At 43.4% G+C, this 15029-nt stretch overlaps 1 protein-coding gene across 2 annotated transcripts in view; it reads left to right on the top strand.

The window, feature by feature from the left end:
* Positions 1–15029, top strand: part of LOC144683516 (plexin-A2-like) — a 393900-nt gene that overhangs the window by 134064 nt on the left and 244807 nt on the right. For both annotated transcript variants that reach the window (XM_078546585.1, XM_078546586.1), the window contains exon 4: positions 1295–1429. In XM_078546585.1, the coding sequence (XP_078402711.1) occupies positions 1295–1429 (135 nt within the window). The remainder of the gene's footprint in view (positions 1–1294; positions 1430–15029) is intronic.

The following is a 15029-nucleotide window of genomic DNA, read 5'->3' as shown; positions in this document are numbered from 1 at the left end:
TCTGCTTGCGTAATGTGTGATATGGTTTGCCCATGTACAGGTTCTCTCATAAGTATCATTCATTTTTATAGTGCACCCAACCTATTCTTTTTCTGCACTAGGATTATAACCTGCTTGTATTCTGCATCCTATTTAATGTAGATTGCAGAAGGAATAAAGTTCTGCTCATCTTGAAATAAAACGTAATTACAGATATTTGTAAAATCGGTGAAACTGTTTTGTGGTACTGCAGATATTAATCTATTAAATAACTCTCTTATTGGTAGTATTACTTTTAAAATCTAGCTCATAATTGCTTTAGTTCCATGTATTGTTTGTGATAATCAAAATGAAGGATCTTGACTGCTACGGAATGGCCATATTAGGTCAGTTATCATTCATTTGTGAGCACACTGTTTCTATTTGTGAATGAAACCAGAAAAAAAGTGGCACAAGTTAAAAGCCAAAAAATAAAGAATTTAGAAACATTGTACAGAGTAGTGAGAATGAGATCTCCTCCCCTCTTTTCCCCCTCCCTGGCTCATGCTCTCTCCCTGTATCTTGACATCTTTCTCTCCCTCCCCCCTCCCCTGGCACTGTCGCGCTCTCTCTCTCTCTTTCTCTCGCTCTTTGTCGCGCTCTCTCTCTCTCTCTCTCGCTCTTTGTCGCGCTCTCTCTCTCTCGCTCTTTGTCGCGCTCTCTTCCTCTTTGTCACCCTCGCTCTCGCGCTGGCCCACTTGCCCTGCCCCTTCTCACCTCCCTCCTGCCCCCCTCTCGCCTTCCCTGCACGCTCTTGCGCATGCTTCCTCGCACAAATGGGCCAGGGCATTTGAACTATGGTTAATCCTTGGGTGCAGCCAAATTGAAATCCAAGAGGAAAAAATGACTAGGAATCTCATTCTGTAGCACTATTGTTTGAGCCCATGAACATTAACAAGACTACATCTGACTGTGATGCTGCACTTGATCAAATAACCCTTCAACAATCGTGGCCAAGGTTCATAAGTGAGGAATGATAATTTGGGCTAATTATTGTGGATTAATTATTTTAGTGTAGTTATTTTTAATGATTTCTGAGAGTGATTCATAACCTCAGGGGAGGAGAAATGAAGGAAGGAAATTGAAAATAAGCAGAATATTTACAGAGAAGAAAATGCCCTAAGTTGGAAGTTGGGTTATAAATTTGAAGGTATAAATAGATCCATAAGTTTGAAAATTTTTCTGGTTAAGAATAGGCTCCATAACCTGCTCTATGTATATCTTGGCTGTGATGATGTATGCACATGATTACAGTTTCTTGCCTCTTCTCAAACAGATTCGTGTGGATGGTCCACCTGATGGTGGTGGTCACTATGAGACGGTCCATGTTATGGTGGATGGAAGAATGATTCTCAGGGACATGGGCTTCTCTACAGATCAGCAGTACCTATATGTCATGTCGGAGCGGCAAGTAAGTGACGGTGGACTGATATTCCCTTTTGTAGAGATTATCCAAGAAGGATTTCACTGTGGTTTTTGCAGTTGCTAATTACGCACAATAATCATTGAGACTGACAGCTATTGATTGCATATCTGGTAATGGACCTGACATTAGAGACATTTATGAAGGAATTATTGAGAATGGCCTAATGAAACCTGCAGAACAAGGCTGATGAGCCTGAATATCAAATTGAGCAGAATTATTGCTGCAGTGTGTGCGAGTTAGTGGCAAAGCTAAGCAAAGGCAGATGAATGGCTGCTCAAATGCATCTAAACATGATACTTGTGTAGAGTGAGAAGGGGAAGTGTAAGAAGGTAAGATGTGGAGAAACCCTGTGGGATATATCCTCCAACCTCACCAGTTGCCACACCCCCGTCTATAGTGTTGAGTACTGGCTCCTCCAGTGGCAAACAGAATGTGGATATAAACTCATTGTCCCATTCTTCACGTCTGCTCCCATGTATTGTGGTCTAACCTTTCCTGCAGGAAAGAAGGGCGTGTGTTAGCGGCAGTTTTGTGAGGTGTTTTAAGCATGTTCCCATCAAGGTAAAACAGTGTGGAAGCTGTGTGAAAGATTCCAAAGACTTGGGAAGAAGAGGTCAGTAACTGTGAGGACAGTAGCAGCTTCAGTCTCTGTCAGTACCAGTAGAAGGAGATTCAGTGAAGTGAATATTGTAATTGAAGTGAAGTGATGGGAAGCAGGGGAGGAAAGGCTTGTGAGAGCACTGGTGCTAGCGGGGGACTAGGGCTCAGCAAGACTATAACTGCTGTAAGAGTTAGGAGTCTTACCTTAATAATCCTACTCAGATCATTAACCTTTTTCTGAGTTTACAGCTCAGACCTTAATGCAACACTGCAGTAATTGACCTGTCCAGTCACCTTTTTCCAATTGTGTTTCTACTTGTCTTGGGGGTGCTATGTAGTCCTCTGGGGAACAGCACTTCCCTTCTACTGATCCTCGACACAAGGACATCTAATATGTGAATCTGGGGGCTCTTGCATCACCAGTTGTTCCTAATGTTCATAACAGAATTATCTGCAGGCAAAGTGTAGTTCCTCTTCAAAAGGTAAAGGTTGCATTTAAATGGAGTCAGTAATCCCTGATATGCAATCTCCCCACCTTTCAGTTCAGCGAGCTGCCAGGAATTTGCTGGCAACATGCCCATTTTCATTAACTGAGGCACAATGCATCAACTTTGCTCATTCCTCTCGCTCTCATGATCTGGTGAAATTCCAACCAACTGCAGGCTGAAATAAATTTCTCCCCCAATCGTGGTTGAGTTTGTCTCTCTGCAACTCTGCCCTTGCTGCAGAACAGTCCTTTAATGGTTGTGAACAGCTTCTAATATTTTTATCTTGTCAAGAGCTCCTCCCTCTACTTTTTACAGTTGTCTGTTTTCACTCAACTTTCTGTTCTGAACCCATTTCACATTTGTATGGAAATACTTTGACCATCTGGTTGACTGTTTAAAGCTCTTGACTGAACTGAGTCATGAGTAAAACTATCTATGCCTCATGTACCAACTAGGAAAAACTTCAGTATAAGACTAAAGCTGAAACTTTCCGGTCCCATTGGCGTCGGGTGTCATGGCGGGCGGAGGGCATGTAATATGGTGAGAAGGCCAAAAATCGGCTTCACGCTGCCGTAAAACCAGTTTGCGATCGTCCGCTCCACCCATCAATGGCGGGCCGCATTTCCCACCGCCCCACATCGGGAACCTAATTTCAACACTTTAGCATCTCATTATAAGCCCTGCTCACTAGAATCGTCCCCCCGACACTGGACTATCCCGGGCATGCTGACGTGTTTCACAACTGTACATAAGCGACATGCACTTCGCTCAGAACTTTGAGGTTTTGTTTCCCTCCCTTGCTTCGGGCAGCACCCGCAGTCATCAGCGCCAGGCTTCGCAGGCAGCACCACATCACTTTTTGGGGGGCTCATGGGCAGGTCTCTACCTACCAGACCAGCTATAAGGTGGGGGTGGCTTTCCAACAGCTGCAGGGCTAGGGCTTGCTTGGGGAAGGGAGAGAAGTGGCCTCAGGCAAGGGAAGAGGCTGCAGGACGAGGAATGGGGGTATCCCAGGGTGTGTGTGAGGGCACAAGTTGATCTGTGCAAGTGGCCTCAGGATGGTGAGGGCTGAGGCTACACAGATGAGATCATTCATCTGTTTTCTACACTGGATGGTTTGCAGCATTGGCACTGACTACCTCTCCCACCTCCTCACAAGCCAGAGTGGCGAGACTGGGCATTTTGCAGCCAGAACAGGGGTAGAGGACATCACAGCAGGTCTTTATGGCATCCAGAAGTCGTCTGTGCTGCAAGCATTTGAGAAATGTGCGCACGGCTGCAGTTTGAATATGGCGCACTGCATGAGGAAGCAGTGAGGTAATAGCATGGCGGGCAAATTGGAAGTCGGCCGCAAGCAAGACAGCATGTTTCCTGTGGCTGCATAGTTAATGAGGCGAGAATGGGACAAAATGGCGTGAAAACCTGCCATTGCGGCTGGCGGGTAAAACAACTTTTTTTCTCTCCCGCTACTGCACTTTGTGCAAATCTGGGACGATCCTGTCCTAAGAGAAATTGTACATATTTATTCAAGGATAAATGTCAGCTAATTACTTTATGTTCCTCTGGTTATTATAATATCCTAAATTCAGGGCTCTGGCATTGTGCTCTAGCTGCTCAGAAAAACTGTTTGAATAGAGTGACATAGAGCATGGGGATTCTCGTGTTGTGTGTCAGCTTTATAACCACTGGTGTCAATGAAATGGACTAATCTGCTTATATCCTGTAAACCAGACTTCCCTTGCCTTGCATCACTCCAACATGTTTACTGCTCTAACTGTTCCATGTGAGTACAGCACCAGGGTTGCAACAAAGCACTTTGAGCAGCCTGACACTGATTCAGCACTTCTTACATATTCCACTTTTAACCAGCTCTACATACTTTATCTTGTGCTTTTGCACTGCGTTTGAATAAGAATGATATATGTATCTGCATACTTTATGATTTAAATGTTGCACTTCTTAAATTGGCCTAGTACGAAGGAGCCTACCCTCTGGTAGATTCCATGTCAAAACAATGTGCCTGACCTCTGAACTGGTTACACTCTTCCTACATGAACCTACCTTTCCACGGCTTGATATATGCCACATCTCTCAGCATTTGTTCGACATGGCACACCACTGCAGCCGAGTGTGAAGTGTAAGCTGGGCATCCTCGCTGGAGTTAGTGCCCATAATCATCTGACTACAGTGGGTGAATTCCACCCCAGTTTTAAATGAGCATCCAAACCCTCTAATAGATCACACTTGGGTAGTTTCCTGTTGTGGCCTTGTGGTTATTACTATCAAAGAAGTGCTGTGAAATGATGAGCAACAATGGAAACTGCAAAACCCCCAGGAAATGTTTCTTAAAAGGATAGGATTATACAATGTTACAGCACAGAAACAGGCATTTTGCCCATCCAACCTGCACCAGCATGTGTTTTTCTCATTTGCTCACTAAAATCTGGAACAAGATGTGCTTTTGTTTTAATACTCAAGAGAAGGACAACAGTAAAATACGCAGAGAAATAAAACTGGATTAAGATGCATAATGATGAGAATAAATATCTATTTTTCTGTTCAGTAGAAAATTATTCTTTCTGAAACCTAGTTCCAATTAACAATGTTCAGTTGATACATTTTCTCTAAGAGCCTCAAACCTTACGTATAATCTACAATTTTCCATACTTATACATTACACAATACATACTTGACTTGTACTTAATATGCATCTGCAATTAATATTGTGATATTTTATGAAATGATGAAAGACCAGGAGCTGATCAAGATAGGAGGCACATCAAAGACTCTCCTTTATCTTCTGTTTCTACATAAATCAAAATTAACAACCAAACCTCCTGTAAGTGAAGCAGTAGTGTTAAAGTATAACTCTGTATGTTTTGATCTCCTTACCTTTATTTAATGTGTTCTTTTATGGTACGTGAGCGTCGCTTGTAAGACCTGCATTTATTGCCCATCCGAATTGCCCTTGAACTGACTGGCTTGCTCAGCAATTTCAGAGGGAAATCCACATTGCTGTGGATCTGGAGTCACACGTAGGCCAGGCCTTGTAAAGCTGGAAAATTTCCTCCCTCAAGAACATTAGTAAACCAGATGGGTTTGCATGGTCACCATTGCTGAGACAAGCTCTCAATTCCGAATTTTATGAACTAAATTTAAATTCCACCAGCTGCCATGGTGGGATTTGAATCCATATCTCCGGAGCATTAGCCTGGGCCTATGGAAGGATACATTTGCCTTAGAGGAAGTGCGCAGGAGGTTCAGTAGACTGATTCCCAGGGTCCTGTGGGGAAAGACTGAATTCCCTGCAATTTGGAAGGATGAGAGATGATCTCGTTGAAACACATTGAATTGTTAAAGGGATTTATCGGGAGTCCAGAACAAGGGGTCACAGTCTCAAAATAGGGTGTCAGCAATTCCAGACTGAGATGATAAGAAATTTCTCCACTTGGAAGGTTGTGGATGTCAAACTCCTTACAGCCAATTGGTGCAGTCGGAGACCAGAAGCCAGTTTTCACTCAGGTTTAGGTTTATTCACAGAGAGACGTTATAAGTGCCTAGCTCCTAACTCTACTCCTCCACCAGTGTTAATGCATGTCTCTTCATATGTGCTCAAGCAATCATCCAATCAATGCCCTCCATCAGTTCGTATTTAACCTCAACTTATACATTTAACAGTGGACCTTTGGAATTCTCTACCCCAGAGGGCTGTGGAACATATTCAAAAGTTGTCGAACATATTCAAAACTGAGATTGATGATTTTTGGAGACTAAGGGAATTGAGGGATGGTGTGGGTAGGTGAGATTCAGGTAGAAGATCAGTCATGATCATACTGAATGCTGGAGCAGGCTCAAAAGGCTGAATACCCATGTCTGCACCTCTTTCTTATGTTTCTCATAATACATGTTGATGTGTCAAAACTGTACGATTCCATCCCGCCCTGTCACCCCTCCTCCTTAATGTTTACAGGTGTTTTAAATTCAAACTTGACATCACTGAATTGCCACTGTGCGATTCATCTTTTTCCTACCCCACCTATTTCAATCTTGGTGGTGCTCTGCACAATGGACTTCAGCCTTTCACCTAGATTTCTCTTTTCTTAGAAAAATGAGAGCCCATTAATAACACAGATATCTCCCTTAACAGGATTTTGAATTATGACATTCCAGTACAATACCCTTTCTCCTTAAGCTCCTAATCTAGGGTTGCCAGACACTATAGAGTTTAAAAAAATAACTCCAATTCTTGGAATAAAAATAGAAGAAGGTTGAAAATATGCACAGATCCATCAGACTCTGAATAATGAATAGAGAAAAGTATGTTAAATGTATGGACTGTCTTAGTGTTTTCAGAATTATCTGTTATTGTGCCAACTATTTCATTTAGGTAAAACAAATTGTGATGATTTATTGTCTTTGTTTTAAAAAGGCTTTCCCTCATAGACCATAATAGCTATTCTCGCTAGGTTTCTATTCCGTTTCTAATCAAATTGAACAAAGCTGTTAATAATTTTAAAGGGTGGAGTAATTGTCAGTAGTATCTGCTGTAAATGCTTTTTGATATACCATTGTGAAATCCATTACAATAAAGAGCCTTGGCTGATATAAAATTGATAGCATTGATGTACTATAAACCAGCCATCGTTTTTGCAAAGATGCTTGGATCTGTTGTGGAGCTGTGTTGTGCTAGTTTTGAATTTTACGAGTGCAGCCTTTCACCATGGTGGGTGGCCCTTCACTTCAGCTGTTTGCATGTTTGCTGGAGAATGAGAAACTTCCTTTTAAAGTATTTTTTCCTGAATTACAAGTATAGTCATGTGCACATGTGGTAACGTTTGAAAATCATATTTCAGGTGCTTATTATGCAAATGATACCCATACCTGTATTACGTTAAGCATGGTGACTCAATTTCAGATCTATGTTGTCACTTCAGCAGGACCTTCTGGTGTAAAATGTTGCCCTTCGTTTTCTCCCCTTTCTTGCACTCTTCTGCTAAAGGTGCTGACGCTTGTTGGAATACCATTCCTCTGACAATTGAGAGCCTTCTTGTACTTTGCTCATGTGATCACATTAATGCTTCAGCCTGGATAACAAGTGCCAGCAGGCTACTTGATTATGGGAGTCATCATAGCCAAGCTTCTCTTTCTATGCATGTCTCTGCGTGTACATTCCGCCAGGGTATGATTAAAAATTGGAAGCCTGGCTGAGTGTCTCCCTGCCCTACCTTGGGTGCATTTAGGTTATCTGCAATGCCTCAATCACCACTTGCGTGAAATCATCTAATTCAGTGCAGACTGGGAATCGAACCTGTAGCCTTCTGCTTTGCATAAATTAGCACTAAACAGGTACATTTATCCATTAGCTACAGATCTTTGTTAAAACCAACTCATATTTACTTCCATTTTTCTGCTAAAGCTTGCGTTCCTTTTTTTTTTATTTGTTTATGGGATCTGGGCACCGCTGGCTAGGCCAGCATTTATTACCCATCCATAAATACTCTTCTTCAGAGGGCATTTAAGAGTCAACCACATTGCTGTGGGTCTGGAATCACATGTAGGCCAGACCAGGTAAGGACAGCAGATTTCCTTCCCTAAAGGGCATTGGTGAACCAGATGGGTTTTTCTGACAATAGGCAACGGTTTCATGGTCATCATCAGACTTTTAATTCCAGATTTTATTGAATTCAAATTTCACCATCTGCCGTGGCGAGATTTGAGCCCAGGTCTCCAGAGCATTACCCTGGGTCTCTAGAATACTAGACCAGTGATAATAACACTAAGTACAGAACCTTCAATCTTGTTGAAATAAACCCCTAATGCTATTAGCCACATGTTTCTGATAACCGTTCGATCAGAATGAATCTTTTATATATTTAAATATATTATACTTGGTTTTATTGTGAAGTGAATTGGAACCATATGACCTGAGTAGCAGTTTCCCCCAGGTGGAATTTACTGTGCTAAGTTGAGTAAATCCCTTGCATACAAAGGTCTGCAAACTAGCTTCAGCTTCTAAGTATGAGTGTATTGCAGAAAGTCTCCATCAGAATTACTGTACCCCACCAAAACTGTGCATTTTTCTTCAGTTGTCATTAACTTCATGTCAAACTGATGCCTTTCCTATGATTCCATCCAAATCTCTCAGTCGAAGGATGTGAGGCTGTGTACTGCAGGGCATTCGTGTGACAAAAAAAAATCCTTTCTAGGGATAAGGTCCTGGATTGTCACCGAATTGGGATAACTTGGGAGCTCCTTAAAAGTGATGGGCAGTCCCCATTCCAGGGTTCCTGATCCCTTTCCCGGGCTGACTAATTGTCAGGGGTGCCTTTAAATGGTGCGGGCTGGTTCCTGTCAGAAGCCCGCATCGGGCACTCGCGACCTGACTGGCTACATTGTGGAGATAGGCGTGTCCTCCTACCCTGCAATTTTCTTGATGATGGGCCAGGTTTTTAAAAAGTTGTGGTTCACAGCCCCTCAGAGGAGTTGTGCTGTCTACATGAGGGGACCTTTCAAAAGCTAAGTTCAGCTGGTCCTCCTCATGCCCCCTAAGCTGTGCTCTGCGATTCCACCACCCCCTATGGCCCCTCACACCCCCTTTTTTAAAAATTCATTCATGGGATGTGGACATCACTGACTAGGCCAGCATTTATTGCCCATCCCATTGCAACAACATCAACCACATTGCCGTGGGTCTAGCATCACATGTAGGCCAGACCAGGCAAGGACAGCAAATTTCCTTCCCTAAAGGACATTAGTGAACCAGATGGGTTTTTATGACAGTCGGCAGTGGTTTCATTGTCATCATCAGACTTTTAATTCCAGATTTTTTTTTTACTGAATTCAAGTTCCACCACCATCTGCTGTGATGGGATTCAATCCCAGGTCACCAAAGCATTACCCTGGGTCTCTGGATTACCAGTCCAGTGGCAATACCACTCCACCACCACCTCCCTTATACCAAGCTATCGTAATTCTATGCCCATTGACCTAATTTACACTGTCTAGAGCCACCGAACCCTATAATGTATAGTGGTATGTGTAAAATAAAGGCTTTGAAAAAATAGCAATTCATTCATAACTTTCTCCTATGTTGAAAAAAAGTAACTTCACCATAAGCTAATAAAAGTATCAATCATCCAGACCTTTAAAAGTATCAATAGCAAAAACCACCAACCCTTGAAGCCACTTAACTTGTGGAGACAAGAACTATGAAATTGACAGCAAAGGGCAGAGAGTCTGAGCTGGCAATCAAACAATGTTTTCTGGGGTGCAGGTGTTTTAATACTCCAAGGGCTGTCTGAGCTCTCAGCTAAACCTGTATGCTGAAAGCCCAGACAACTATCAGAGTACTAAAACACCGGCACCCCAGAGAAAACATTGTTCAATTGACAGCTCAAACTCTCTGATCTCTCTTTTCAATTTCCCAATGTTTGTTTACGCAACTTAAGTGGTTTTTGAGGATCTGTGGTTTTTGTTAATGATACTTTAAAGGGCCCAGACGATTGACACTTTTATGCAGTGAAATGACTTTTTTCCCTCAACGTTGGAGAAAGTTATGAATGAATTACTTTTTTCTGAGTTTTTTTGCACTATAACTATAGAGTTCATGGATCCACTGTACACTGTCCAGATACAATGGACATGGAAATGCCATGTCTTGGCATCCGAGGCCATGGGGGTGGGATAAAGAGCAGAGCTTGGCATAGGGGGCATGAGGGGCAATGGGATGTGGGTTGGAGCCATGAGTTGGCTTGGACAGGGCATTGGGAATTTTTGGAGGGTGTGTGTGTGGGAATGAGGGCTGGGAGAGCCTTTGTTTTTATTTTAACTGGGATAATGTCCCATAGCACTGAGGTGTGCCTTTTAAACAGCCCACCACCACACACACAACCACCCTTTTGGCTGCCACTAAGCTTCTTCCCAGGTCAGTTGGCCTGACTTCAGACCGCCACTGCCCCTTAGCAATGAAGATCCTGCCTTTGGGGGGCACTTTCTGCAGAGGTGGGGGCGTTGAACCAGGAATTTTCCTGCTACCTCATGGATCTCTCAACCTACCGCAAAGTTCAAGTGGAAGCTATCAGCATTTTTAGTTTAGTTTTGCATTACTTAACATTTTGTTACAGTGAAACCTATTATTTACTACAGCTAAAATGAGAAAACAGCCAATAGAGTCATCAAGTTAACGTGCATTGCTATTTGCTCCACTTCTCAAATTACTTCCACCATACCCTTCTCCAGGTGCATTATCCTTGCTGCTTTTGCTGGTAAGCAATGATTGCTCTGCACACCTAATGTATCACCTGATTTGGCTCCCAGCTCTCCATGTACATGTCTCCAACCACCAACTGCTGTAGAGAGGAGCACTAGAGATTTCTCTTCAGCACTGGCCTCTGAAGAGCTGTCATTGACTATGCAGGTTTGATTTTGGCCAGCTCCCTCAAGTAGGGGCAAGCTAAGAAGCTGGACCTGGAGGAAGCGGAGACATGGCCAGTCAGCCGTTTCTGTGCCCGTTGATCTCTTCAGCAGGAAGACTGTGCCCAGAAACAAGAAGAGTTTTGCCAACCTCCACTCCAAGTGTTCCTTTGCTAACACTGAAAATTCTCATACCTTAATGGAAGCAGAGTTAATTAGTGGCCCATCACATGTATTTCTCACGCATTTTCTTTTCATGAACATACCAATGTCAGACTGACCAATTCTCAGCTTCCTTCACATCCTCCTGTGAGCCCCCAAACCTTCACTTCAGAGAGAAGGCCAAAAACCCCCTCCGTATAGCTAACCACAAGTTTGTGCTGTGTGGAATTGCTGAAGCGAATCTTTAGCCCTCCATTCTACAGCTGTCACTCATAATCAGCCAGCTGCATTTTTGCCATATATTTAACATTTAATTTTTTTTCGAATTAGCTTCTTTGTGCCTTCTGATGCAGAGCCGGAGATGGGTGCAGCTAATTTTTAAAGTCCCTCTTGAAGAGGCAGCATAACCAACGTGGGGACTTGCTATGTGAAGGATTACTATCCTACACACTTGCACTTGAGCACATTAGCACACAAACATGCTGGGTGGGGTTTTACAGCCCCTCCCGCCGGCGGGATCTTCCAGTCCCACCAAAGTCGACGGAGATTTGAATGGCTCACCACATCTGCTGCTCGGGGCCAGATAATCCTGGCACTAAGGCAGGATCCTGCCATTTGATCTATCTTATGACACGCATACTCTTCAGATCTGTAGGTGCTCATTTACATTTCTGTTCTTGTCAGATGTTTGCTTTGTAATTCTGTAATTAATCTACTGAAGTACTTTATCAAGGTTTTCTGACTCGGCGTTTTGAGAGTCACATTTACAGTTAGTTAAATTTCTTTCATAACATCAATGCACAGCAAGTGTGCTGTTAGCTGAGTGCAGACTGCTTTGGTGTCAATGTAATGGAGACGCCCATGGCTCATTTGTCTGCCTTTCAATCTGAAACACGATCTATGGAAACTGAAATCTTCAGGGGAAAACATGGGAGAAAAGTTAATTGAAAAAACATTCCATATTTTAATTGGAACTCAATTTCTCAATCATCAGTCTGGGGTGATTGGACCTTTTCCTAATAAGATATTCACTTTCTGGCTGTCTGGAAGGCACTGAATCCAGCTTTATGACTCGATGTTTAAAATTTATATTAAGATGAGAGATAATGTAGCATATGTTTAATTGTCGAGTTTTATGTTGAGCACTATTTAAAAATTCAGTCCAATATACACAGGAAGTGAGATGGAGTTTGAAATTTGCTTCTCAACAACCTCTGTTCGAAGCCCCAACTATGATTTTTGCGGACGTGTGCATTGTCAGCCATTGTGAAAACCTCATGTGCAACAGTCCAAGTTGGACAATGTTGTTTTCAAATTCTTAACTATTATTCCAAGGAACCTCTGACCCTCTTCTGAAATATACTTGAAACTTTTTTAAATACACACTTCAAAGCTGTTTGGTTTCCTGGAACAAGACTCCATGGGGCTGGGTCTGCATGAGCAGGCATGTCCTGACAGCGTCTTTCATGTGTGCCAGCTGCCTGCCAGCAAAATGACATGACACGTTTTGGAAACTGCCTGGTAATGGAATGAAACAGCATTTTCAGGTTCCCCTGCAGCTGATGGTAGCCCATTTAACAAGAGAAACATTCATGGCGAAACGAATTAGTAATGCTCTGATAATGGACAGTTGTACTTTTCTGCTTCTAAAAAGAAGTGAATTCTGCTGAATCATTACACAACCGTAAACTTTGTAAAAATGGATCTTAATTGTGTTGCTCCACTGTTCCTGGTCACCATCATTATTGATGTAAAATTGATAGTCAGTCTGGGAATGAGCATTTTGTTCAAAACTCCCACTGAGCTGGTTATCAGTTTCTACTCAAGTGATATCACAAACTGAGATCGGTGTTCACATTCCGCCATTTCCATTTTATTATTCTAAAATCAAATGTTTTATCAACCTATGGAAATGCCTGTTCCCTACTTCCCCTAAGTGAATGGGCATTTCATTTTGCAACACTTAAATACGCAACAATATGGCAGAATACTTTTCCCCTTTATGCACCCAAGTTGAGTGTCAACAAAATTAAACTTTATCCAAAATGCCTAATTAGAAGAAGTCTATTGTATGTTAATGCTAAGTTAAATGTTTGCGCAAACAACGATCTTTAAATCAATAATTCCAACCCAATAAATCTGAATAATTAAGTACATCCTTAATTATTCGAAGCCAGGAATATCTGCTGCAAGTTTTACGAGATAAAAATCACATTCTATTTACGAAGCTGGGATAGGACAGATGAATTGCAGTAAGTTTGCTGATCAAACAATTGAAATACAACAGAAGCATTTCTGCCTTCACTACTTCATCCTATTACTCAGTCATAACTTGAAATCTGTGATACCTGGCTATGTAGCATTGCCATTTACACGGTGTGTTTAATTATCAAAACTCTAAGGGTGGAATTTTCCATTCTGGAGATGTAGAGTGGCGGCAGGCAGGTAAGTCGGCATGATTCCTGCTGGGTGGAGGCTTGGAAGAATCCATGAGATCTTCTGCATTATAGCTCGTTAATTATGCATCAGCAAGGAGCTCGGCAAATCCCACGGTGGGTGGGCAGGGATCAGTCCACCCGCCGTTACTTCATGGTTGATGGAGCAATATTTAAACAGCACTCGGAGACACATTCGCTCACTGTGGCCCAGGCATGGTGTCGTTCAGCTCTCCCACGGCTGCGAAAAGGTTCAAACCCTCCGCTCCACGGTTCCGCAAGGCCTCCCTGGGGATTCTTCTGCAGGCTGTCCAGGTAAGGCGAGAGGCCCTCTTCCCTTGGGATAGGAGCAGGAGGCCCTCCGGCATGACCATGCCAGTCGAGAGGAGGTCGCCAGTGAGGGAAACAAAAATGGACCAGCCTGCAGTGCAGGAAAGGGATGAATGATCTGATGCGCTCTGCCAGGGTAAGTGAAACTACTTGTTATTCCAAACTCCTACTCTCACAAGAGCATCAGGCAGCCGAAGGGTTAGTGTCCACAGGGATGTCACACATGACCAGCAGATGGGACATCAGCACTGAATGTCTGCCAGCCACTTGAAGATCTACATACCATATAAGATCCCGCACCAGTGATATCTTAATCCTTAACTGGGGAGGGCTCAGCAGAGACAACAGGCATGCATGCTTCTGAACTTCTCTTTCATCCATAGCATCGCAGTCAATCCATCTGTCTTCGTGCAGGATACAATCTCTCACAGCAGAAGGGAGAGTGTGAAGACCAGAGGGGGACTCCAGAGTTCAGGTCACTCTCCACCCATGAGGAACAGTCTACAGAGTTGGCTAAAGAGGATAAGGATCATTCCTGCACGAAGGCAAGATTGCACCAGCCCACCAATCCCCACTCCAATAAGCCAGTTAGGGCGCATCCAGGGTACATCAGCTACATGTGGGCAACGACTGTAAGTGACCTATAATATAGGAGCCTAGTCAATCACTAATTCCCTCTCCTGTCAGGTACTAGCAAGAAAAGGCAAAGGACGTCTTCAGTGAATGCCTCATCCCCAGCCCCCAAACCAGCTCAGATGAGAATGCAGAATAACCATCTGATGAGGACCCATTACTGCGTTCCCCTGCACTCTCCACCAGCGCAGTTACACACTCCTCGGTGGGACCTAGTTGTAGAGTATGCTTGGGTTCAGAATCTGTTGATCACCTCACAGACACAGGTCCACAGCAGGCAGAGGCAATGACAGCTGAGGTCTCCGACATTTGGAGGACTGCCGGAGACCAGGCCCCTGTGCCGGAGTCCGATGGTGAGCCTCTGGAATCAGCCCTGAGGGAAATGTTGGTGATGCAGAGACAGGCAGGGGAGCATCAGGCAGAGTTGTGAGAGGGCACCGGCAGAGTTGTCAGAGGGCGCCAGCAGACTGGGAGGAAAGATGGAGGAGTCCACCCACGTTCTTACTCATGTCGTGGTTCCAGCAT

Source organism: Cetorhinus maximus, chromosome 8, assembly GCF_964194155.1.
Source record: "Cetorhinus maximus chromosome 8, sCetMax3.hap1.1, whole genome shotgun sequence".
Taxonomy (NCBI): Eukaryota; Metazoa; Chordata; class Chondrichthyes; order Lamniformes; family Cetorhinidae; genus Cetorhinus; species Cetorhinus maximus.
This window is presented reverse-complemented; position numbering and strand designations above follow the sequence as displayed.